Source organism: Equus caballus, chromosome 24 (genome assembly GCF_041296265.1).
Source record: "Equus caballus isolate H_3958 breed thoroughbred chromosome 24, TB-T2T, whole genome shotgun sequence".
Classification (NCBI taxonomy): domain Eukaryota; kingdom Metazoa; phylum Chordata; class Mammalia; order Perissodactyla; family Equidae; genus Equus; species Equus caballus.
In genome coordinates this window covers 44,789,074-44,812,187 of record NC_091707.1, presented here as the reverse complement: position 1 = coordinate 44,812,187, position 23,114 = coordinate 44,789,074, and the positions used below count along the sequence as shown (strand labels likewise).

Below are 23,114 nucleotides of genomic sequence, written 5' to 3'. Positions count from 1 at the left end.
AGATACATTAACAAGAGTTGATGGTTGCTGTGATTTGATAGAGCATTAACTCTACTAGAAGTATAATGGGAACATTGATCACCATGCAGGATTAAGTGCTGCTTTGTTTTGTAGCTCACTCACTTTAGGACAGACTAACAACGTTACGGCATTTCGCGACCCTGACTGGGAACACACATGGAACTCTGAATTGTAGATGAGCAGCTGCTAGAGGAACACACAGAAGGGTGTTTATTGCGTTGTCCGCTAGCGCACCCTAGTGACAATCTTTCTTGGGTGGTGGCTCACTACAGTAAATATTTACTCTCAGATAGCCCTGAGGGAGAAAGCTGCAGAGTTCTCTGGCCTAGTGCAGAAACGAAATCAACCTCAAAACCACTTATGTTGCAGGAACTCCAATAGAATCCTAGAGAAAGCTGCAGGGCAGGGTTACCTAAAAGGGAAAAACAAAGCAGCTAAACCAAACCCCTGGGGCTTGCCACAGAGCCCTTTAGCAATGTTTGGAATTCTAATGAAGAAATTGCAGTAGCTGTTGAGACCTCCTGGGCTGCATTGCAAAGCAGGTTTGGTGCACTGAGAAGAGCCACAGGCCACAGTGCCTGCCCAGCTGCCTTTGGGAGGTATTATTGATACCGTAAGAGCTCAGGATGGATTCAGTGGTGTCAGATGAGGTTACAACCACGACCCAGTGGGAAAGTCTAGTAACCATTCATCATGTGATACCATAATTACCAATACATCGCTAATGCCGGTTGTCTTCTAAACATGGCCACCTGCCTGTTTCATTGGGCAACAGAATCTTGCAGAGCGAGAGCAAGGCTGACATCCGTTATTTCATGGAGCTCCCTCACTTCTTTAGGAGAGTGGGCTGGGCTTGGAACCTATTTTGCATGGCTACGTTTGGCAGCGCCTGTAGGAGGGCTAGAATAAATAGGCTAATTATTTGGAATAAATGACTGGTCTTTTCAGTGGAACAGCCAGTCAATGCAATCAGGCAACTGGCCAATTTAGTTTGATGGATTTTTATTGTAACCCCTCTTTATAAAATAAAGGGATTGGACTAGCTGGCCTTGGAGGTCCCCTTTAGTTCTAGCATGGTGATTCTAATTACTCAGTCTAATTGACCCTTTGGATTAGCATCATGTAAACACCATCCCTCAGTTAGCATTAAATCACTGTTGCTTGGATCAGAATCTAAGGAATGCTGTTAAGTCTAATTTTACTTCCACACATCCACTCAACTCCTGGTAAACGCATGTGTGCTTAAGGAGGAAAGGGTTCCAAGAAGTCCAAACCATTTGAGATTATTTAATGATATTTTATTAAATTCAAAGAAGTTTAAGAAAAAATTGACAGCTGGTCCTGACCTGTTGTCCTCTAGCTCCGCTCGTTCATTATCAAGTTCTGGTTGAGAATGGGCGGATCAAATTGGCCACTAACACTCTTCTGTTACGGGTATTACCCGTATGTTACGGGTATGACCCTTCAGTGGTCAAGAATCAAAGGAAGTTAAGCCACAAGTCAGGCTCCTCTAAGGAAGGGACACATCTTTTCCTTGCCCTCCCACCCCGGTCACCTCTTGTATACAGCAGGCCTAAGAGCTGAGTGTTAGATTGTGATGGGGTGACATCTCCGCTGCATGGACTGGAATGTGTTTGCTCTGCCAAGATCGTGTGCTAGATCCCTGGCTAAAGTAACGTTTGGTTGTTTTCAGGGGGAAATGCTGGCATCAATTACCGGGAGTGGTATAAGCCCCTAGTGTGGTTTTGGATCCTTGTTGGCCTTGCCTACTTTGCAGCTGTCCTCAGTATGATCGGAGATTGGCTACGGGTTCTCTCCAAAAAGACAAAGGAAGAGGTAGGACCCCTTCCAGATTCTGTGAATGCTCCTGAGATCAAATTAGCTCGTGTCAAGAATTTCCCATCTCTGTTCTATGGGCTAGCGCATTGCTTACTAAATGGAGGGCTCGTAAAGCTTCCTTGTTCTGAATCATCACCTAAAAGCTGAGGGAGATGGAATAGCAGTTATTTCTGGATCCTTTTCTGGTGGGTGAGATAATCTGGTGGTGACTCACTCACCAGCCCACAGATCCTGGAAAGACTAGTAAATAACAACTTACTTTAAAAAACGAAAACGAAAAGAGAAAGAAAAAATCCAGAAATAGTCAGCTGAGGGAGACTGCGCTTGAGGGAGATGTGTAATTGCCTCTTAACAGAAAATCTGTGGGAGAGGCTTAGAGAATTCATAGAAAGCCCAGGAGCGCCAGCCTGTCCTGCAGGTCTCGGGATCTGCATGGAATGCCGTTAACGCCATGACTCTTTCCCGACTCTGTGTGAGACTGAAGTCATTGAATGGTGGCCGGCCCTCGGGATGTGAACTCAAGGCGTCCCTTTCACTTATGTCCCCTCTGGTTGTCAGATTTGTAAATACAAATATATCCCTGTGGCCAGGGGCATGCAGCCTTTACTCCCTCTTAGAAAGGTGCATGAAAACCTATACAAAGGCAAGAAAAGGCACAAGAAGGTGGATTTTGTGATTTAAAAGAAAAGTCCATGTAGTTCTCCTAAGAAGAGAGGAAAACAGATAAGAAAGAAGGAGAGAAAGGGAAGGGGAAGGAAAGAGCCAAGGAAAGGAAGGGAGATAAAACCCAAAGAAACAGCATGAGGGACAGCCTCTTTAAGGGCGACTGTTCACTTCCCAGAATACCATCATTCCATACGGGAGGCCCCGGGAGAGACAGTTCTCGTATCGTTCCTGGGCCCACATGTTCATTTTCCTGGCTTACGTAAACACTGGCAATGCAATCTCCAGTCTGATTCCCCAGGTAGCTAACTGACCTGCCGTAAAAAGCAACCATAACAAAAGAGACAACATAAATATTGAGTGTCCTCAATGCGAAAATCAGAGTTATGCATCTGTGTAGGAAAGCATAAGGCTTGTACTGTCTGCCCTGCTGGAGAAGAGCCTGGAAATTTGCTACTGATCCTCATGCACAACTTCACTTTCAGGAAGTATGTTCCGTGGGCTTTGGCAGAACATGTCCCCTTCTTGCACCCTGACCAGAGAAATTTGGTTACCAGGTGCCCTAAAGGGTCTTCTTAAACCAGGGCAAGCCCAATAGCACAGGACCATCGCATGGCCCAGATACAGGGTGACCAACAGTCCCAGTTTGCCCAGGACTGAGGGGGTACCTAGGACACAGGACTTGCCCCGACTAACTGGGACAGGTTGGTCACCTTACCCAAATAGAGGCATTGGACGGACAGAGAAGGACCTGCTGAGCATCTGATTTGTGCCCAGGACCAAGCTAGCATGTCTTTCTCTCACATAACAGTAAAAACTGTGTGTGTGAGACATGATCACTCCAGTTATACTGGAGGAGTGAGGCCATACAATTAAAAGAGGGGTGGACGTAGAACTGGAACCCAGGCCTGTCCAACTCCAAATATTGCTCTCTCTCCCAGAATGCCATCCGCCTCCCATTCAGTCACCATCTCCAAATCTCAGGCTTCCATTGGGTTCTCCAGCACGTGCCTCCTGAGCCATATCAGTCACCAGCCAATTTGAGATGGGTATTTAGGCGGCAGGAAAGACTAGGGCAGAAGCAGGATTTTACCCCTCCCCCTGGGTGTATGCTCCACCCTCTCCTGGCCTCCACTGAGCCAACCTTCCCATCGGGACACCTGAGGGCTGGGGGATCTGAGGTGAAGAGGAGTCCCTCAGTCTGTTGTTGCTCTCTGTCCCTCTGCCAGGTCGGGGAAATCAAGGCCCACGCGGCCGAGTGGAAGGCCAATGTGACAGCTGAGTTCCGGGAGACGCGGCGGCGGCTCAGTGTGGAGATCCACGACAAGCTGCAGCGGGCGGCAACCATCCGCAGCATGGAGCGCCGGCGCCTGGGCCTGGACCAGCGGGCCCACTCGCTGGACATGCTCTCTCCTGAGAAGCGCTCTGTCTTCGCCGCGCTGGACACGGGCCGCTTCAAGGCCTCGTCCCAGGAGAGCATCAACAACCGGCCCAACAACCTGCGCCTTAAGGGGTCAGAGCAGCTGAACAAACATGGGCAGGGGGCCTCTGAGGATAACATCATCAACAAGTTTGGGTCCACCTCCAAACTCACCAAGAGGAAAAACAAGGACCTCAAAAAGACCTTGCCCGAGGACGTTCAGAAGATCCTCAAGACCTTCCGGAATTACTCCCTGGATGAAGAGAAGAAAGAGGAGGAGACGGAAAAGATGTGTAACTCGGACCATTCCAGTACTGCCATGTTGACTGACTGCATCCAGCAGCAGGCCGGCATAGAGAACGGAATGGTCCCCAGCGACACCAAAGACAGGGAACTCGAGAACAACGCATTACTTGAAGACAGAAACTAAATCTTAAGGACATTGGACTTGTTGAAGCGCTTGTGTTTTTATATTCACCCTGAGACACGTGCCTTAAACAGACTTCTCGTTAGTCCGAAATTACATAGCATCGAAGAATATATTTCACTGTGCCATAAACAACTCAGAAAGCTTGCTCTGCCAAAAGAAATCAAAGAACAAGGACTTCACTTCCGATAGTGACCGCAGGACACCGAGGGAGCATTTGCGCACATAGGAGGTCATACCGGCAAATGTTAAGGGCATGTCCATGGTGATGCTGTGCCCCTGTGCAGTACCGCCTTGGCATGGCGTGTAGAAAAGGGCAGCTATTCCTTAGACCAGCCTTCTGAAAGGAGCAGGTGTGTCTCTTAAATGGAGTCTCATTTCCTGAACCTGCCGTTAGTGATATGTGCACACACAGAAGGGGAGTGGATTGGGGGTGAACCGGGTACCTGTGACAAGGGTTGGAGTTGACATTGTGGCATGAACTCTGAGCTTGAATTTTGATACAAACCATTCAGTGCACACCTACTCTTTCTAAGCTCCAAATGAATGTCCCTGGGACCCAAGAGCACCTGGAATCTGTTGGAAGCAGATCAGAGCACACGTATTAAAAGGTGCAATTGCTTTCCTCATTACAAAAGAAAAAAAATCACAAACACATCACACTGTGGCTATCACCTTAACCAATGACAGAGGCTGACTGAATTTTGTCTTTCTCACGGGGGTAGGTAGTCCAAACAAACTTGGAGGCGTTGGTAAAAACTCAGTCTCCACTGCTGCATGGTTACAGGCAAAAATCATGCATTTTCCTCAGTGGGGGCAATGTGAAAAATAAACTGGTTTTGAAATGTTCATGTTCACTTTTCTAGTGGAACTTCAGTTATAACTTGTTTTGATAAGAGGGGAAAAAAATACCAAAACTATTGCCTTGCATGATGCCAGTGGCTTGCTGTTCTGTCTAGCTGATGCTAAATTTTTATAAAAATAGACATCTTGCATGTCTGAGACATACCAAGGAGGACCGTGGCATCATTCCATCTCAGGGCTTTTTGTCCCTTTGGGTGTCTTAGGGTAGACATAGTTACGAGATCCAACGTTGCTATCTTCAAACAAAAGGAAAATTAATCCCTTAACCAACCCTTGTACAATGAAGATTGAATTGTTTTAATTGCTTGCAGCTTAAGTGCCATTAGTACCATTTACAAAATAATACTTAAAAGAAGTATCTAAAATATTTCACTTTTATGTTTGGGTGTCCCTTTATTTTGAAAGCATCCCTTCCTTTTCCTTGCTTGTTTGCATCTGCTGCTCTCTACAATTGGAACACCAATGTGATTGATTGTTGGAAGGCAAACAATATTCAACATGTGGTAATCATCATTGTTCCATGAGGTTAGAACATCTAGTGAAGGAAAGTGGGGGAATGGCGGCTCGCAGGTTTTGAGAGAAAGATTTTAAATGGATTTTTATTAGGGAGGGAAAACTATGGATAGGCCAACCACCCTGGGCCTCAGCCTTTTTCATAATTGGCTGCCCATTGACCTGACTCAAACTTAGCTCTTGGGGCTCCCCACTGAAGTATCTGCAACACCAGGACGTTGCTGGTTAGGGGCCTTCCAGGCTCAAGTGCCACCTTTTGGGGATTTCATATGACTAATACACAGAGTGGATTTATCACAAGATCAAAGGGCTAGCAGAGGCTTCTAGAAACCATCTAATGCTTTCTGACTTCCAGGGAAAATGACGCCCACTGCATCCTTGACCACTGGTACCATAGCAGACCTCTTCCTGCTCATTTCCCAAAAATGCACAGCTCTTGCCTGAACACATGCAAACTGCCCACCCGCCTCCGCCTCCCCAACTTTTAGGCTCTAGTTAAAGTTCTGGCACTGCTTTTGGGAAGGAGCCAAATAAGAATCAACTTTGATAAGACCCTTCTTGTCCAAGGTAGGTTTGGGTTAACGCCTCCATTGGGCTGGAGCAGTGGCTCACTGGTGACATCCTGTGTCCACACAGTGATTAACAGACACTTGGGAAACGAGGTTTATGCAGGTGTGGGTGTTATTTCTTATGATGGGAACCATGCCAGCCTGACAAAATGTATTTTAAGAAATTGGTAGATAACTGGGACTTTCTCTCTGACAAGTTTAAAGCCTCCTGATTAAACTGTCCATGGATCTCATTCGTTTGGGTTTCTACCTTCTATCCCTGGGTACCTTGTTTATAGTAGTGTGTTAACATTATAGACTCTACAGCCAAATCTGGAAAAGAGGCTTCCCTGTCGTTTATCCAGTGGCTTCCGTGGGCTGGGCACCTGGTTAGGCACTTTATGGGCATTCGCTCACAGAGACCTCAAGGCACTCTGCGGGAAGTATTTGCAAACCCATTATACAGACGAGGACATGGAGGCTCGGGGAAGCTAAGTCAGTAACTTACCCAATGGCACACAGCAAGAAGGGGATACAGCTGGTGTTCAAAGCCTGTCTGACCAAAGCCTGCTTTCAACTTTGCTACGGTATCCGTGTTATGCACCCTTTTGAGTGTGTGTGTTGTGTGCGTGTGCACACATGTGTGTCTTTCTAGTTTTAGGGACACAGTGTACATAGGGGAGGCTCAAATCTCTACTGCTAAGAGAGTACAAGGTCTTTGTGTAAACAGGGCCTAAAGTGTCGGCCTTGCAGACACTTACTGGACATTATTTTGGTTTTTGGTTTGGGAATGCTGTATGTGGCACCCCTTCTGTACTGGTAGAAATGCCCTTTGAAAGCACTCTTTTGCACTTTACTTGCTTATCTTGCAGGAACTCCTCATATATCAGGAATAAAACAATTCAAAGCACTAGGCTGCACACTACCAAATGGGACAGGTGTTGGTGTGTGCATAGACGCTTCTCCGACTGAGTCAAATCACAGTAATTCGGAGGGATGGAAAATAGCCCTTGGCCAAGAGTGGGAAAATCTCCAATATAACCCATTCTCCAGGTACAGATGGGGCCAAGTCTCTGAGGAATACAATCACAGAAGAGTCCTCCCTCTGTGGAGATTGGTCTATTTAATATGTGGGCCAAGTGTTTCACAAACTGTACCGTACTCCCCACAGGAGAAGCTGAGAGGGAACAAGAGGTTGGAGTCCTCTCTGTGGGTACAAGCTAAGACATGGGGGTGGGGGGCAGTTGTTTAGAAGTTGCTTGAATGTTACCTTTATAATGCGGGGCCAAATAGTGCATAGAATTCACTTGGATAAGGCAAAGCTGCTATGAATTCTAAACATGCGTCAGCACAGCCCTGCCCTTCCAACCTGCACTCCCCACTCCACTGTAAACCTGGAACAAACGTTTTGATTTTGCACACGGAAAGAGCACATGTTCAGAATCTTCAGTGGGTAGTGTCTTTTGCTTCGCCTGGTAGTTAGGTACTGACTTTTTCTTCCATAGCAGATCTGGAGGTTTACTGGTGAGAGCCAAGGGACAGTTTGGAGAGCCTGCAGCTCAGTACCCAGTCCTAGCCCAATAGTGACTCTAGGAATTTTTCACTTTTAGGGGAGGGCCTTAATGTGCGTATAGGTAGGGGTGCCCCTGGCCTAAAACTAAGTTGACTGGGACTGTTCGTCTGGGCTCCACCAGTCCCAGCCTGTGATCGTGGTGATCTTAGTCGTGTTGCCTGCATCCCTGTTACGTCATCAGCATATCGTGGGAGTTGAACGCCGATAATCCTCAAGGTCCCTTTGAGTTCTGCAGTTCTTTGACCAAACATTCCCTGGTCCACGCATTAACTAAGTTGATTAAGAATGTTATTAGCTGGATTTGTGAAGACTGCCTAATGGGCCGACTCATTTTCGGCTGAGATGAGAGCTTAGTCTCCTGCCCTTTGCAATTTGTTTTCTAGGTGATTGATGGAGACCAGATGTATTTGGGAACCTGGTGTCCAAATGAGGATCCTGCCCTTTGTAGGCTTACTCTATCCTTTACAGCACAGTGTCACTGGAGGGCTCATGCTGTGCGGGCATTTTTTGCATGGTGTTAGGACTATTTAAACAATTGTAAGCTGTTGCTATTTGCTGTCAATTGTAGCAAAGGTTCCCTTTGATTACTTCATGAATTCATATACCGTAGACACATATTTCTCACTCAGACGAACACACACGCAGGAAATGCTGCTTTGAGTTCTGTGGGGACCATTCCATGTTGAAAGTCCTTCTTGTGCTAGAAATTAGCAAACCACCCCCTAGCCTCCCTCTGAGATGATGTCATTTCCCGGCTGAATCAATGCTGCTCATCTCTTTATATGCTTGGTTTTGGGGATTAGTGAGAATGTGGCCAGAATTAGGGTAGGACAGGTTTTTACTCAATAGATTGGGTGAGAATGTAGACCATCCAATGTGTACCATGGTTCCCAAACCAGAGGAAAACAAACAAACATTAGAAAGCAGAGACTCTCTAAAAGAAAAGAGAAAAAAAGCCAGTATTGCATTTCATGTCTCTGCCTTCCACATCCCGCCAATGTTTCAAGTGGGGGTTATTCTTTGTCACTGTTAGGATGCAATTGTGTGCAAACACAGTGAGCAGGGGGAGCTTTCAGTGGTATAGTGTAAGAGCTAGTTAGTAATAGTCTTAAAAAATAAAAATGGTAACTCATTGAAACAAAGGTGACTGTAATTTGGCATTGTGAGTGCTGTTAATGTTGCGTATGGAAACTTTGGCGGTACAGCATGCTGATTACATGGCTGTAAATAAAGCCCTGCCCTCTGTCCTTGCACGATAAACCGCTGTGTTGTACTTCACCAACCCGCCCACAATCCGTGTAAACCTCAGTCCTCCCATGGCCGTCTCTAAGTCACCTGACATCAGCACAGTGGCATTGAGGAGAAATAAGAGGTGTCTCTGATTTTACTGAAAGTGATTATCATTTTCACAGGTGCCTAAGAGATTTGGAATCTGCTTTCTGTTCTCAGTTCTAAATTAAAAATCTCAAATAGTACCCTGTGCATTAAAAAAAAAAATCCTTGAGAGGACTCCCACTCCATTGATGTAGCAGACCTGTGCCGCAGAGGATAACTGGACAACCTCTCCTTTTCCATCAGGGCACTGAGCTTGAAGGGAGAAAGTGCAGTGGCGCCTGGAAGCGATATGCAAACCAACCCACATGCCAGCCTCCAGCCTCTTTCCTCGTCCCAGAGTCACAGGCAGGAGATCCAGTGACCGCGACAATAAACCCATGTGTGGAGGTGTTTTACCTATTTTTCTCTCTGTAGGATTTTATGGTGCTTAAAAAAAAAAGGCATTTTACAGAAAATAATGCGGGGTGGGGGGAGGAGGGAATTTCGTAATGTTCTTAGGAAAAGTACAAAAGCAAATTTGCTTGTAACATTTCAATAAGCTGTGCTGCTATTGTCTTTATTTGATGATGTAATTTTTTTTTTCAACGACGGAGAAAATTGCAACAAAGACCTTCTGGAAGATCCAACCCAATGTCTCTTCTGTTTTCCTTTCTTTTGTGGGGTCAGGCGTGGTTCAGAGTGGCTGGGTTGGGAGCTATGCTCAGGATTACCAGTCTGCTGAGAACGGGCTTCTTGCCTGGCTTGGCACTCGCTCATACACATTCATAAGGGCAGAGCCTATGAAAACGCACTGTCTTGCAGGTGGAGAAACACACAGCAACCCAAGAAGAGAAGTCTTAAACAACCCAATACTCCTGCTACTCATTTAGTTTCACCTCCCTATTTTTCTCTCATCCCGATTGCGTGTTGCTGGCGGTTGGACAGCATGATGTCACAATTTCTAGGTGAAAGACTAAGTTTGGACATTGTGACAAGTCTGCCAATATAAAATAAACAACTCCTTGGGTGCCAGCATTTCAAGCTCTGTTTGATTTTGCCCTTGCTCTGCACCCACCAGCTGTGGGCTTGTCATAATGAGTAGAAATAAAATACTGACCACTTTTGAGCACCTACTTTGTAGCAGGTATTCTGAAGGTGAAGACTTGGAGGCTCAGAGAGAATAAGAAACTTGCAATCCAGGTCAGTCAGCTCCAAACCTGAGTTTCTTCCACTGGATCATGACGCTGCATGGGACATATATTCTGAGCACTTTTCCAGTAAAAGTGATATGGTTCTTTCTGACTTGTCCACCCTGCCTCTCCCTTCCTATCTGTGAGATAGGTGTGCCATGATGTCACATGTGAATTCCTGGCTGTGGACTGAGCAAGGCTGAGTGGCCTACATGGTAGTTAAAGCCAAGAGCTTGGGAGGCTAACCCAACACGACTGCTGGTCATGGGCTGGACGGGGACAGATCTGACTCATATTTTTATTGTTTTCATGGGCCTGGCATGGTGCATGGCATATGGTAGGAACTCACAGTGATCTTTCTAAAATGCGCATTGGTCTGTGGATCTCCTTGGACTTCAGGATAAAACCTGACAATGCTGGTCTGTCTTGCTCTGAGTGCATTTCTGCCTCACCAGCTTCTGCTACCACCACTCTGAATTCCTTGCAAGCTCCCTAAATGATCTTTGCTTTCTTCTTCAATCTCTAGGTCTTTGCATGTGAAAGTCCTCCTCAATTATGTGCTACCTCCCCATTCCACTACCACCCAACTCATTCAAGTTCTTCAGTACTGAGCTGAAGAGGCACTTCTGGGAAATCTTTCCTTACTCCTCCCCATCCCCTCAGAGTGAGTTAACTGCCTTCAACACAGCTTGAGCACCCCTCAACTATGGCACTTGGTAGGCTGGATTTTAACTGCTGGTTTTCTTGTCTGTTTGATACAGATTATACACTCCCGAGGGCAGGAATTGTGCCTTTCATTTCCACTCCCAGCACTAAGTACTGTACCTGATACAATATAGACACTCAAATTATTGGTGGAATAATTGTAATATCCTCATTGATAACACATTTGCATCCTTCAAGGAAGATTTAATTTATTTTCATGAATTGGAAGTCATTTGGAGCCAAGACTGGTGGAATAAGTAATTTATCCAACTCCTAAGTATCATCTTGGTCAAAACCAAGTTTGCCTACAAGGTAATGAGTTTGATTTATATTTTGGGTTTACGAAGAACCCCCAAATTTTAACCACAGTCATAGCTGTTGAAATAACCAGACGCTAAAGATGACTACTCTGAATGATAGCTCTCATCTAGATGTATAGATAATGGAATATTTATTTTAAAACCAATCTTATTACTATAGAGTTTGAATGTCTGTGAATGTGGGAAATATGAGATTATGCTTCATGGGAATGTCAAACACATGGCAAATGTGCCACCACTCCTTATTCCTGTGCCAAAGGCAGACATCTTCATCAATTACAGAATTCCTTCCCTATTAATCCAGGTGCAGTGTCAGAATCCATTTTAAGGCCATACTCAAGGCTAGTAGTTCTCAAAACATGGTCTAGTGACACTTGTAGGTTCCTGAGTTTCTTTCATGGGGTAAGAACTATTTTCAGAATAATACTAAGACACTATTTGCCTTTTTCACTCTCATTCTCTCATGAGGGTATAGCATTTTGAGTTGAGTAGCATTAGTCACTCAGAGAACAGAGGCAAGATAGTATGATGCCTTGTGTTGAACACTAAATAATTTCCCATAATGAGAGTAAATGGACTTGCGTTTCTTAGAGCACTCCAAAGTACCTAGACCTAATATTTTTATTGGAAAGGGCCTGCTGCTTAGCTTTGTAGGAGTGGATCATAGCAACAGCTATAAAACAGTATTTCTCTGGCCCTGCCCAGCTGCTCCGTGGGGCTCCAGCCCCTCAAATTCCTCTCCAGTTAGCCCTGTGAATCCCAGAGGGCTCTCATGGGTGCTCTATTTCTTGACCATCATGTCATGGGAATCAGTTTTCTAGAAGCCTCTCTGTCCTTCCAGGACTGGATTAGATGGCCTTCTAATGATCCCCCAGTGACAACAATCACTCCATTTTTGTAATTGCCCATCTTCCCTGTATTGAGAGCTCCTATAGGGAGAGCTCTTTCCCTCATTTTTTTTTGTGGACCTGGCACAGTGCATGGAATAGGGTGGGAGCTCAAAAGATATTTGTTGGATAAATAGCAAATCCAAAACCATGGTATTGAGTCAACACCTTCTGCGGAGAGTAGGAGCAGAGGAAGAGAGCCCAAGTTTAGGGGGAGTTGGAGGGGAGGTTGGAGGGATGCAGGGTGTGAGGAGAGCCATAGGCGAGGAAGAAGTGTCCCTCTACTCTCTAGGTCCTTCTGGCTGGTATGAACTAAATTGATATGAGATAGAATAACAGGAGAAAATCAAACAAAGTTTAATAACATGTATACATGGGAAAAACCCAAGAAAACTGAGTAACTTGCCAAAATGGTGGAAGACACTACCTTAAATACCATCTTCAGCTTAGGACAAGGGAGGATGTTAAGGGTGGTGGTTTGAGACTTCAAAGGGGAGGAAGGCAATTTACATGGAGTTGGAAAAGCAAATGCTTGATAAACAAATGTTGACCATGCCGTGTAAAGACAATGAGAGATGGAGAGGACTTTGATTAAACGGCCCTTGCTAGGTTCCTCGCTGTCTATCACACCTAGTTTATATTATACTATAGTTATCTGATGGTATTAGCTCCTTCCTAGAACAGGCCTTCTATCTTAAATTCTTTTAGGCAGTTAGGGGGAAGGTCAAAGTTTCTTTCAGAGTTTTTTGTTTTTAAAAAGTAATCAAGCCAAAGAGACACGGTTTTTTTTTTTAAGGGTTTTTTTTTTCCTTTTTTCTCCCCAAAGCCCCCCAGTACATAGTTGTATATTCTTCGATGTGGGTCCTTCTAGTTGTGGCATGTGGGATGCTGCCTCAGCGTGGTTTGATGAGCAGTGCCATGTCCGCACCCAGGATTTGAACCAACAAAACACTGGGCCGCCTGCAGCGGAGCGCGTGAACTTAATCACTCGGCCACGGGGCCAGCCCACAAAGAGACATGTTTTGGGTGGCAAATTCTGATCCCCTACAGAGCCAGGACAAAGAGTAGCAGTCCAGACAAATGGAAGGCATCTTGGAAGATTTATGGAGATAGAATACTGACCCCAATGGCGACTTTTCCTGATCACTTCTATGAACTTATGTCAACCACAGGAACCAGAGTGGTGCAAACATCCTTAACACAAAACTATTCCAGTTTTTTTTTTTTTTTTTTTGCAGGGCAAGATTGGCCCTGAGCTAACATCTGCTGCCCATCTTCCCTTCTCTTTTTCCCTCTCCAAAGCTCCAGTACACGGTTGTATATCCTAGTTGTGAGTCCTTCTAGTTCTTCTATGTGAGCTGCTGCCATAGCATGGCAGCTGACAGATGGTATTGTTCTGCGATCAGGAGGTGAACCTGGGCCTCCAAAGCGGTGAGCACTGAACTTTAACCACTAGGCCATCAGGGCTGGCTCAGAACTCTTCCAGTTTTAAAATGCTAGGGCATACACTGCTGTATGAATTTGAGATGGCACACAAGTCAACATCCATCCATTGTCTTTATGGGAAGTATTTCAAATTTTTGATGACTTGTTCTTAGAAATAAATTTTAAAAATACATTATAAGAATCCAAAACTAAAAAATATTTAACATGTCTCACATAACCTTGTAAGGGCACTAGCCTACATGCCCTATAGCAGCCATGTGTCCTTCTGGCCCCCTTCTGGGCAGGGTGCCAACCATCTGCTATTTGTAACAATCCAAGGCCCAGCCAACTGGGATCCATTATCTCAAAGAAATTACATCTTGAAGGAATGCAGAGCCCTTTCATGTGCACTACTGGTCCATGGAATGCTGGCCATGCAAGGACAGTTGGGACAGTAGGCAAGCACATTATCTTTGTTCTCCTGCCTATATAAACAACCTCTCTCTGCTTGTAGTAGCGGTAACTCTGTCCAGCCAGCTGCCCCTGGACACTCCCTGTATGTAAGTCCCAATAAACCTTATGTCTCCTATTCCATCTCCCAGTCTTTTCTTGAGTCCTTCCACAAGCCATCCCTCATTGCTTGCACACTTGGGTGTGCAGTCAGCAAAAGCTTATTTGAAAGAGTCATGTTTATCAAATGAATTTTAAAGGTCATTATTTATTACTTGGCATCATTCAGGATAAATAAGGATTTTGCCTCACTTGGAGCATACCATTAAAATACTTTCCAATATAGTAATCTGTGTTGTTTTCTATAAACTGCCTACATCAATGGCTCTTTGGAATTATTTGCAAAGACCTGAGGCAAAGAACAACTGTAAGACCTCAGTAAGACGTAAATTTGTTTTGAAATGAAGAACCTTGGAGAACTCTAACATCCTGGAATCAACAGCATTAGCTGCAAATGTAAGAAATAGAACTACACATAATGCTAGCTTAATTTATGGCTCTAAATTTCAATAGTTTATGTACAACTTTAATCTATGCCTTAAAGAACATTCTGTTCTTTCATTGTCTGATTCCATAGAAAGAAGAAAAGTACTGGGGGAGTCCATTACTTCCATGAACGAATATGAATCTGAAACAATTTCTCCACCGAATTATTGTTGAGGGGAGAAAAAAAAGGAGAAATAGCTCATTGTGATGGTAATTGGTTAAGACTGTACAATCTCTCCATCCATCTACCCATTCATTTCACAAACCTTTATGGAGCCCTGTGTGAGGCCCTGGGAGAGTGGCAGGGGATGGCACAGGCGTGGTCCCTACCGTTAAGGATCACACATTGTAGAGTTAGGCAGCCCTGTGCAATGTGCTCTGGGGAGGTAAAATCCTGCATTCTGATTGGAGGAAAAACAACAACAGAACCGTATGTGATTCGGTTTGAAAATACAAGGAATTACCATCAGAGTGCTAGGAATTCAGAAAGCATGAGGATCGGTGTGGACCAGGGCAGTCAAAGCAGGCTTCCTGTAAGAGACGACACCTTAAAGAAAGTGTGGTAGGACTGGGTAGGGAGCAGGGGAATGTACATGGCTCCCAAGCATAATTCTGCGTAAATAATATTTAAGATTAAGCTATTTGTCTTGAGGACACCACAAATAAATCCTCACTTGGGATTACTTTGTTTTAACACAGTTTATGTTAAGGGAGGAATGCTCTAAACTGACTGAAATAAAGCACGAATTCTCAGCCAAACTTAAAGGATGAACAGAAGATGAGCTTTACCAGTCACTGATTACAACAGGAATTGTAACTCCTTCTGAAAGCAAGTGTGACTGAGGAACATGCAGTGTATTAGCTTCTCTCCCCCTCCTTGTGTTTTCTCCTCCCTCTTGTCTCACATTAAGCAGATCCCAGGTTCTGGCTTCATTTCCTCAAGGGAGGAATATAGTGGCAAGAGTATGCCCACCTCTCTGTTTCAGAAGCCAGGCCCACAAGAGGATTTCATTTGACCGGAAGCATAGTGACTTGGAGCTCACAGATGAGAAAGAGGCTTCCCCAAGTCAAAAGAGATTTTCTGAGGTTGGGGACAGAGCAAAGAGAAGTCTGGGGTCCTGCACAGAGGGATGCCTGTGTGCAGCCCCTTAAAGAAAGAGGACAGCAAGATGGGCTCCAGCGGGGGAGCCCTAGGGCAGCCCTGCCGGAAGAGCCAGGGGCACTATGGGTAGGTCCAGGGCCCCGGGATCCCAGCCCAAACCATCACCCAAAGTAGAATTTCCCACATTCCTGGTAGGGTGGTTCTTGAAACTGAAATTATGCAGATTTACTGAAAATCAAGAGCTTCACCATTTCTTGCATACCTGAATGTTTTTTCTGTCCTAAGTAATTCTTCTTCTTGGTTTGAACCTATATTGTCTTGTTTCTCAGGCAGGAACAGAAGATCAGTTTTCTCCCTGATTTGTGGAAGGCTCCTATTCTAGAAATGCTTCCTATCTGCGCAGTGCCTTGGACTGGACAATCTCTTTTTGAGGAAGGGGTTGGGGAGGCGGTTTCCTGTAACTAGAGGCAAGGAACCCCCATCAGCTGAGCGCCTGCTTTCTATCCACCCTCCTGCCTTGGCAGGTGGGAGGGTAGGGCTGAGAAGAGTTCATCTCCTCCCTCAGGCAAAAAGGAGGGAGTGGGGTGGGAGCAGAATTGGGGGTTCTCTGTTGGGAGAAAGAGAGATCCAGTCAGCCCCTGGCCAAACAGAACTAGACTTCAGACCCACCTAGGCCCAGCTACCCTCTGGGAGTCTAGATATATATTCTATGCCCACTCCTTTACTAGCTCAGCACTGTGCGATCTGGAATCCAGGCCTGATTTCTAGCCAGCACAAGGAAGGACTTATCTCAGAAAATAGGCACGAGTGTGTCAAGGAGAATGGGGAAGCACCCCACCTCCTCCCTCCCTTTTCTCCCTCTCTCCTCCGAAGGCCTCCGAGGAGCTCCTAGAAGAAAGAACTTGATCACAAAAAGTTGACTGTGTATTATGAATGAGGCTGGAGGATTATTGTGCAGTATAAACGTTTTCTTCTCTCTCTTTAAATTTTCCTTTTTCTTTTCTTTAGTCTGCCTTCTGTGCAACCCCATCTCTGCCCCAATTCAGGCAAGAGAAGGATGTGGTTGAGTGGAGAGCAGAAATAGCCTAGCACTTCCCCAGTTTTTTATTTTCTCAAAAGTCCGAATCCTTGAAGATATACTAACAGAATGAGAAGTGGTAAAAGAGAGAAAAGATACAGGATACAGGCAAAAATGTCTTCCAGAAACAAAAAGGCAAAGGAATTTATTCATTCTGGAAAAAAAAAAAGATTTCCCCTGGGGAGGGAAAAGTGAAAGAAGGAAGGAGGTTAGTGACAAGACCCAGAGAGAAGACACCTGCAAAGTGTGTCCGGGCAGGTGGGACCAGAGGCTCTGCTTGCCTGTCAGGGTGTGGATTCTGCAAGGATTGAGACGAAGGGCGCTATCCCAGATGTCATGGTTCTGGGTTGAGGGGGAAAGATCCAAACCTACTGGAAAATGGGGACAAGGGGTGAGGGGGGTCCCCACATAGATTACCCCACCCTGTCCGAAGCACAGGTCAGGAAGCTAAAGGCAGCCTCAGGCTTGGGAGGTCCAGGCTCTCTGCATGGCGAGAAGTTGCCGAAAATGATTTCAGAAACAGTCTAAAGCAAGAAGAGGAGGCTTGAGGCCGTAAAAAGGACCCCATGGGAACTGAGCTGAAGAGATGAGGGAAGGCCTTTGAGCAGAAAGTGGCTAGAGCGCATGGAGTTCCATTGGCTGCCTCTGGGAAGGTTTTCTCCCAGGATTTTGGCAGCTGCCCCTGTGCTGTGCTCCACAAGAGGAAGAAAAGTTTGCTTGGACAGAGGAGGTTTCCTGGGACCAGCTCCTCCAAGGGCTTGACGAAGTGCTCAAGATAAAACAACTGGTCCATCGGCGAGTTGCGATGAAAATGCGTGTGAAGCGCAGTTGACTCTGGCCTGGGGATCTTTGGAGATTTAAGGCCAGACACTGAAAATGCTGGCTTCCAGTCAGTATATCTTAAGCTAGCGGGAGAGTGGAGGGGGTCAGTCAGCACTAAGTTATATGCCAAGGCCAAGCAATATGTCAGGTTTTGTACCTCTGGACAAACAGCCCCCGTCTGTTCAAGGGGAGGCGGCAATTTCGTTTGCAGGTAGGGAAGGGGAGGACTCACGTAGAGGGGAAGACTTCCCTAAAGTCACAAAGCAGGTCTTGTGCCTCCTGTTCCTCCCTGGGGAATGGGCAGATAAAGCAGGAAAGTGTGCAATGTAAATTCTGATTGAATAAAAACAACGTGCATTGCTTATAGTGGTGGGAATCTCCCCAATTTCTGTGTCTTTGAGCCCAGGCTTCTGGGTCTTTTCTGACAGGAGACCCAGATGTCCTAAGGGCAATTAGAACAAAGCTAAAGCTGGCCTCTTTCAAAAGATTAAAAAAAAAACCAAATCAAGAAGTTAGAATTTTCTGGGTTAGAATACCCTAGAGCTACTGTATGTGAAAGCCCTTCACTAGTAGTAGGCGTGTGCACAATTAACAACTTTATCATTAAATATTTAAATAATGTGCTTAATATTTAATATTAAATAAGTCTTTTTCCTCAGAGAGTATGTTTCCTTTTTATTTATGTTTTAACCCCAAAAGAAACTGAAGAGCCTTTCAACAGTGACTGGTTGTCCGACCCATCTAGAAGTTCAAGCTTGACAGTCTCCCTTGTTTGAAATAACAAAAATGCAATTCCCATTTCCTATGGGAGGGCACCTTAGGTGCCAGACACTTTAGTGACTTGTCCAACATTACAGCCACCACAAGCGGGGGACGGGGCCTGGATATAAAATCAAGACAGGCCCCAGATGGCTCCAGTTCTCACATTCTTCTTGTTGGCATTTCCCTCACATGAAGCTTCTAATCCAAACAAAAAACTACACCATAGTAGAGGGAACTGGGGTTCAGGTAGACGCCACCTCTTTGTCATCAATGGCACCAGATGGGCCCGGGCACCCCATCTCTCTTCAGAGTTGCTTGGATGAGTTTCTTAAGGCCAGGATACCCACTCCAGAGTCAGGGGACCATTCCTTTCCCTCAGCTAGAAGATGAGCAACGAACCACAGGGGCGCCATTTGCAGTGAAGACCTCCTTCCAGGCTCCCCTTTCCCTGTGACTCGGCTAAGGCACTGAATTAATAAGGCTCAAGCAATAGTGATGTCTTGTAGTGACTGTACCAGAATATCAACAGCACCCCCTTCCCCCAACCTCCATCCATCTCAGTGGAGGAAGAGGAGGCAGGACTCAGGTTAGGGGCTGTCAGTACTATCACAAGGGAAAGTCAGAAAATTCCCTACTTATCAGAAAATGTGTTAGGTCATCTAGGATAGGTACATGTGTGTAACAGAAAAGACAAGGTAGAGTCTCCGTCGCTTGTTCCCTAAGTTCCATCCTTTTAGAAGCAGCTATGAGCAGAGGTCCAGTGGAGGGAAGAGGGTAGGCTGACTCATCATAGGGACCTTTGGAATACCTCCCCCAGGCCACCGAGGACCTCCTTATCCTGGATGGTTTCTCTCCACCCAGTGTGGCTCCTGGAGAGAGAAAAGGGGGGTGACTGGCTACTCCTCCTGCTCTCCCTCCCCTCTGGTTCTCCCTCCTTGCATATTCTGCAGTGGCTCTGTGTAACTAATCCCCAGCTGCTGGGTAACCAGCCTTCAGCAAGAAGCAGTTTGGGTGGGTCTGGCTGTAGTTGATACTGTTGAATCTATCCACTTCCTATGTTTCATATGGACCCTTGCCAAGTCCTCTACGATCCTATTCAAAAATACCCCTTGGCATTTAGAGATCATTTCACACTGAAAGAGCCTGCTTCCCTCTGGCCTTAGGAGGCCAGGAAGGCTGGTGTGGGGAAGGTTTGGGAGCTGGGGATATTAATAGCATTTGTGTGCTCTGGAGGTGAGTTTCTCTCTGCTCTGCGGAAGTTTCTAGTTTTCTTTTGCCGTTTTTTTTCAAAGGTCCATCCCATGAGCCGTGTGGGATCTGGGAGGGTGGGTGGTGGTAGTGCAGAAATGGGGGAGGTACGGGATGGGACTCCAGACTCAAGAAGGGCCAGTGCCCTTCTTTAGGCAGGGCTGTGACAAGCAGCGACATTGCATCCCACTGCCCTACTGTGCACAGAATCTGTCCCCCTGCCCCGCAGGCCCGGCAAAGTACTCAGAAGCCCCATTTCCTGGGTCCACGTGGGCCAGGAAAGCCTTCCCTGCCAGTCACTGGATAATTGCCATAAAAAGTGGTTTGCCTTCTCTTATCCCCGTCCTTGTCATCTCTCCCTTCACTGTTGTCAAGCGGTAGTTTCCCCTCAGCTCTCCCCATCAGCCGGGACGCTCTATCGAGACCCTGCATTGATGGTGCAGGCTTATGCTGCCACCCCTACTATTCAGGGTGCCTCCATGAGCCCCGAATTGTCATTCCTCTTTACTCCCAAACTCTTCCTCAGGAGTCATCTTAATCCAGTTGTTCTGAATGCAACAAAACTTTGTGGGGGAGCTACCCACTACACTGGGGGTCAGAAGTAGAGCAAGTCACAAAATAACATTTCTCTGGCCTGGCCCCCAGCTGCCCTGTGGGGCTCCAGCCCCTCAAGTTTCTCTCAAATCCTCCTGAGAGGCCCCTGAGAGTGAGTGACTCTCTCATGCAGTACTCATCATTTTCCTCTTTAGCTGCTCGGCCCGGTGAGGGCTCTGGGCTGCTGCCAACGTTCAAACTGGCAGGTAGGCTGTGGAAGATGCAGGAAAGTCCTGGGGCTGGCACATGACAAGGTACATCCAAGCGAAGGTCCAGGGAGGTGCTTGTGCCGAAGGCATTAAAAACGTTGCTGTCAAGCCTGCTGCTGCCCACACAGACTTGAGGAACCAGGGAGGGGCCACATACGTGGTGTGTGCCTATCAGTAGGATCCGGGTCAGGGGCGTCTAGTCGTTCACGTTTTGGTAACTGTTTTTCTCTGTAACTCTAGTTTTCACTTTCCTTTTCATAGGTTGGACCTTGCAAGAACACAAAGGAGGAGACTGCCCACCCTTCCCTAGGGCAGGGCTGGGAGAAGAGAGACACTGGGATTTACGGCCTTCCCAGCGCCCCCTACTGGGGAAGGAAGGGAAGACGGATGAGGGTCCGAATCACAGCCCCCTCAAAAACTCACGGCACTTTCCCCAAATTGCACTCAGAGATGGAGACTTGCCAATGTAAGGGCAGAGAAAGCGGAGCTTATTTTTTCCAACCTTCCACACAGAGCCCAAGGCCTCTCCGTAGTAATTCTCGTAGAAGGCCCTCCAACCACTGTTTGCCCATTCCCAACACGAGCGGGGGAGGCGTCCAGAATGGAATCCAACACTCCTGATGTGACACCACACTCGCATGCCAGGCTTTCCTGGGGTTACTGGAAATAGAAAACGTTGTCTCCTGGCACACACTCTGAGTCCTTAGGAATAATTTCAGGAATCTCCTTCTGCCTTCTGGTACCCGCAGAGGACCCAGGCCTTCTCCGGGAGCTGATACTTTCCTGTTGCATCATTTGTGCCAGGCTTCCAGGAGCTGGCATGCCATTAAAGTGACAAAGGGGCATAAGAGAGAAACAAGAGAGGGTACGAGGAGAAAAAGGCACAAAATATGCACCCACCAAGAGGTCAGAGGGGAAGAGTGACAGAGTGGTTTCACAAACTTAGTTTTCAATCTTCTAAAGGACATGTGGGTTTCAAGTGCAGGGAGAAGACGGTCACTCATTCCTTCATCCCTTCACCCAACAAACATTTATTGAATGCCTACTGTGTTCCGGGCATGGGGCTCAAAGGTGGAGATCCAGTGATGGAGGTAAGACATTGCTTCCGCCCAAAGGACCTCACTGTCTAGTGGGGGTGAAAACTATGAAGCAGATAAGTGTCATAGAATGTGGTGAGTGCAATGAAAGAGGCATGTCCAGGGTGGGGGGGGGGGTCACATATGCCACCCAGTAAGGGGGCGAGCAGGCAGGCATCATGGCAGGCTTCAGGAAGAGGCCTGAGTAGCAGCTGGCCTGGGGGTGGAGGGAGGTGAAGGTTCTGGGCAGAACAGAACCATGAGCAAAAGCACAGAGATGCACAGGTTGGGGCGGGTTCAAGGATCTGTGAGTCACGGTGTGCTGTTAGTGTGGAAAGACCAAACTGGGGGCTTGGGGAGACCAGGCCCATGGCAGCCTCAAACACCACGTTGAGGAACTTGGACTTTATCCTCCAGGCTGTGCGGGAGCACTGAAGGTTTGTGAGGAAGGGCAAGGCCTCAGAGGAGGTCCGGTGAAAACTTTATCTGGGAACACAAGCCCAGAACCACATGAAGGATTAGTACTGTGGATTTAACGAAGTGCTTCCAGTCCTGTCAGGTAGGAAAAGCATGAGTTCACGCATCTGACCACTCCGTTAAAGCGAGTTCTTCACCCAGCTGGAAAACAGCAGTGCTGACACCTGAACCTAGTTGTTTAAAACTTTGATTCAGTGTCTTCTCCTTTCTCAGAAACTAATTCAACAAAATTTTCTGGGTTTTTCGGCTGCGGACTTGAGACAGGGGATGCTGTGCATTTTTGTTCTTGTTTCATCTGCCTCTGTATGTAGGCCCACCCTTCCCTCCTTTCTCCCTCCCTCCCTCCTTTCCTCCCCTGCTTCCTTCCTTTTTGCCTTCCTTCCTCCCTCCCTTCCTCCCCCTTTCCCCCCTCCCTCCCTCTCCCCCTTCCTTACATATTGATCAACAGCCCCATCATAAATGCAGTCAAAACCTCATTAGTAATTCTTCCCACCATGACCTGCGTGTCTTCCAGTTAAGTTACAGAGCAGTTCCCCTAAATCATTCATCCTTAGGAGAGGCCAACCAGGCTGAGCTCCTTCATTAGTAAGAACAGAAGAGAATAGAATGAAGAGCGGAAATACGCCTCAAGTCGAAGCTAGCCCTCCTCTTTATAGAATTAGGTTATGGAGGGCTCCAGGGTGGGAAAAATGTGGAACAGAGTTCTGCAGTGTAGACTATCAACCAAATTAGTAAACAGGAGGTAGATTCTGAATTTTGGCTCTTCTCCCACCACAGTGTCTGCTGCCATCAATGGGCAGAATGGTCTTTCTTGGTGAAAGCATCGGTTTAGTCAGCAATACCCAAAATATTCCCCAAGCTGGAACAGGGAGGTTGCTTCCTAAGGTCAAGCTGTTGTTTCTACTCCTCTCTGTCCTCCAACTTGTGGTTTTATCCTCTGTTTTGCCAGGCCCAAGCATGGGGGCTCAGAAGGATTTGCTTGCCGCAGGAGACACTAAAAAGCAGAGTCCCGTGATGTCAGAGCTGCAAAGGGCCTTAGAG

At 46.6% G+C, this 23,114-nt stretch overlaps 1 protein-coding gene across 8 annotated transcripts in view; it reads left to right on the top strand.

The window, feature by feature from the left end:
• Positions 1–21,611, top strand: part of KCNK10 (potassium two pore domain channel subfamily K member 10) — a 147,288-nt gene extending 125,677 nt beyond the window's left edge. For 5 of the 8 annotated variants that reach the window (XM_070249591.1, XM_070249592.1, XM_023628223.2 and 2 more), the window contains 2 exons: positions 1,715–1,857; positions 3,753–9,829. In XM_070249591.1, coding sequence (XP_070105692.1) covers positions 1,715–1,857; positions 3,753–4,373 — 764 coding nt within the window. In that variant the 3' untranslated portion in view covers positions 4,374–9,829. Of the gene's footprint in view, positions 1–1,714; positions 1,858–3,752; positions 9,830–20,781 lie in introns of those variants that run through there. The other 3 variants (XR_011432033.1, XR_011432034.1, XR_011432032.1) reach the window with 2 other exon arrangements.
• The last annotated feature ends 1,503 nt before the right edge of the window (positions 21,612–23,114 follow it).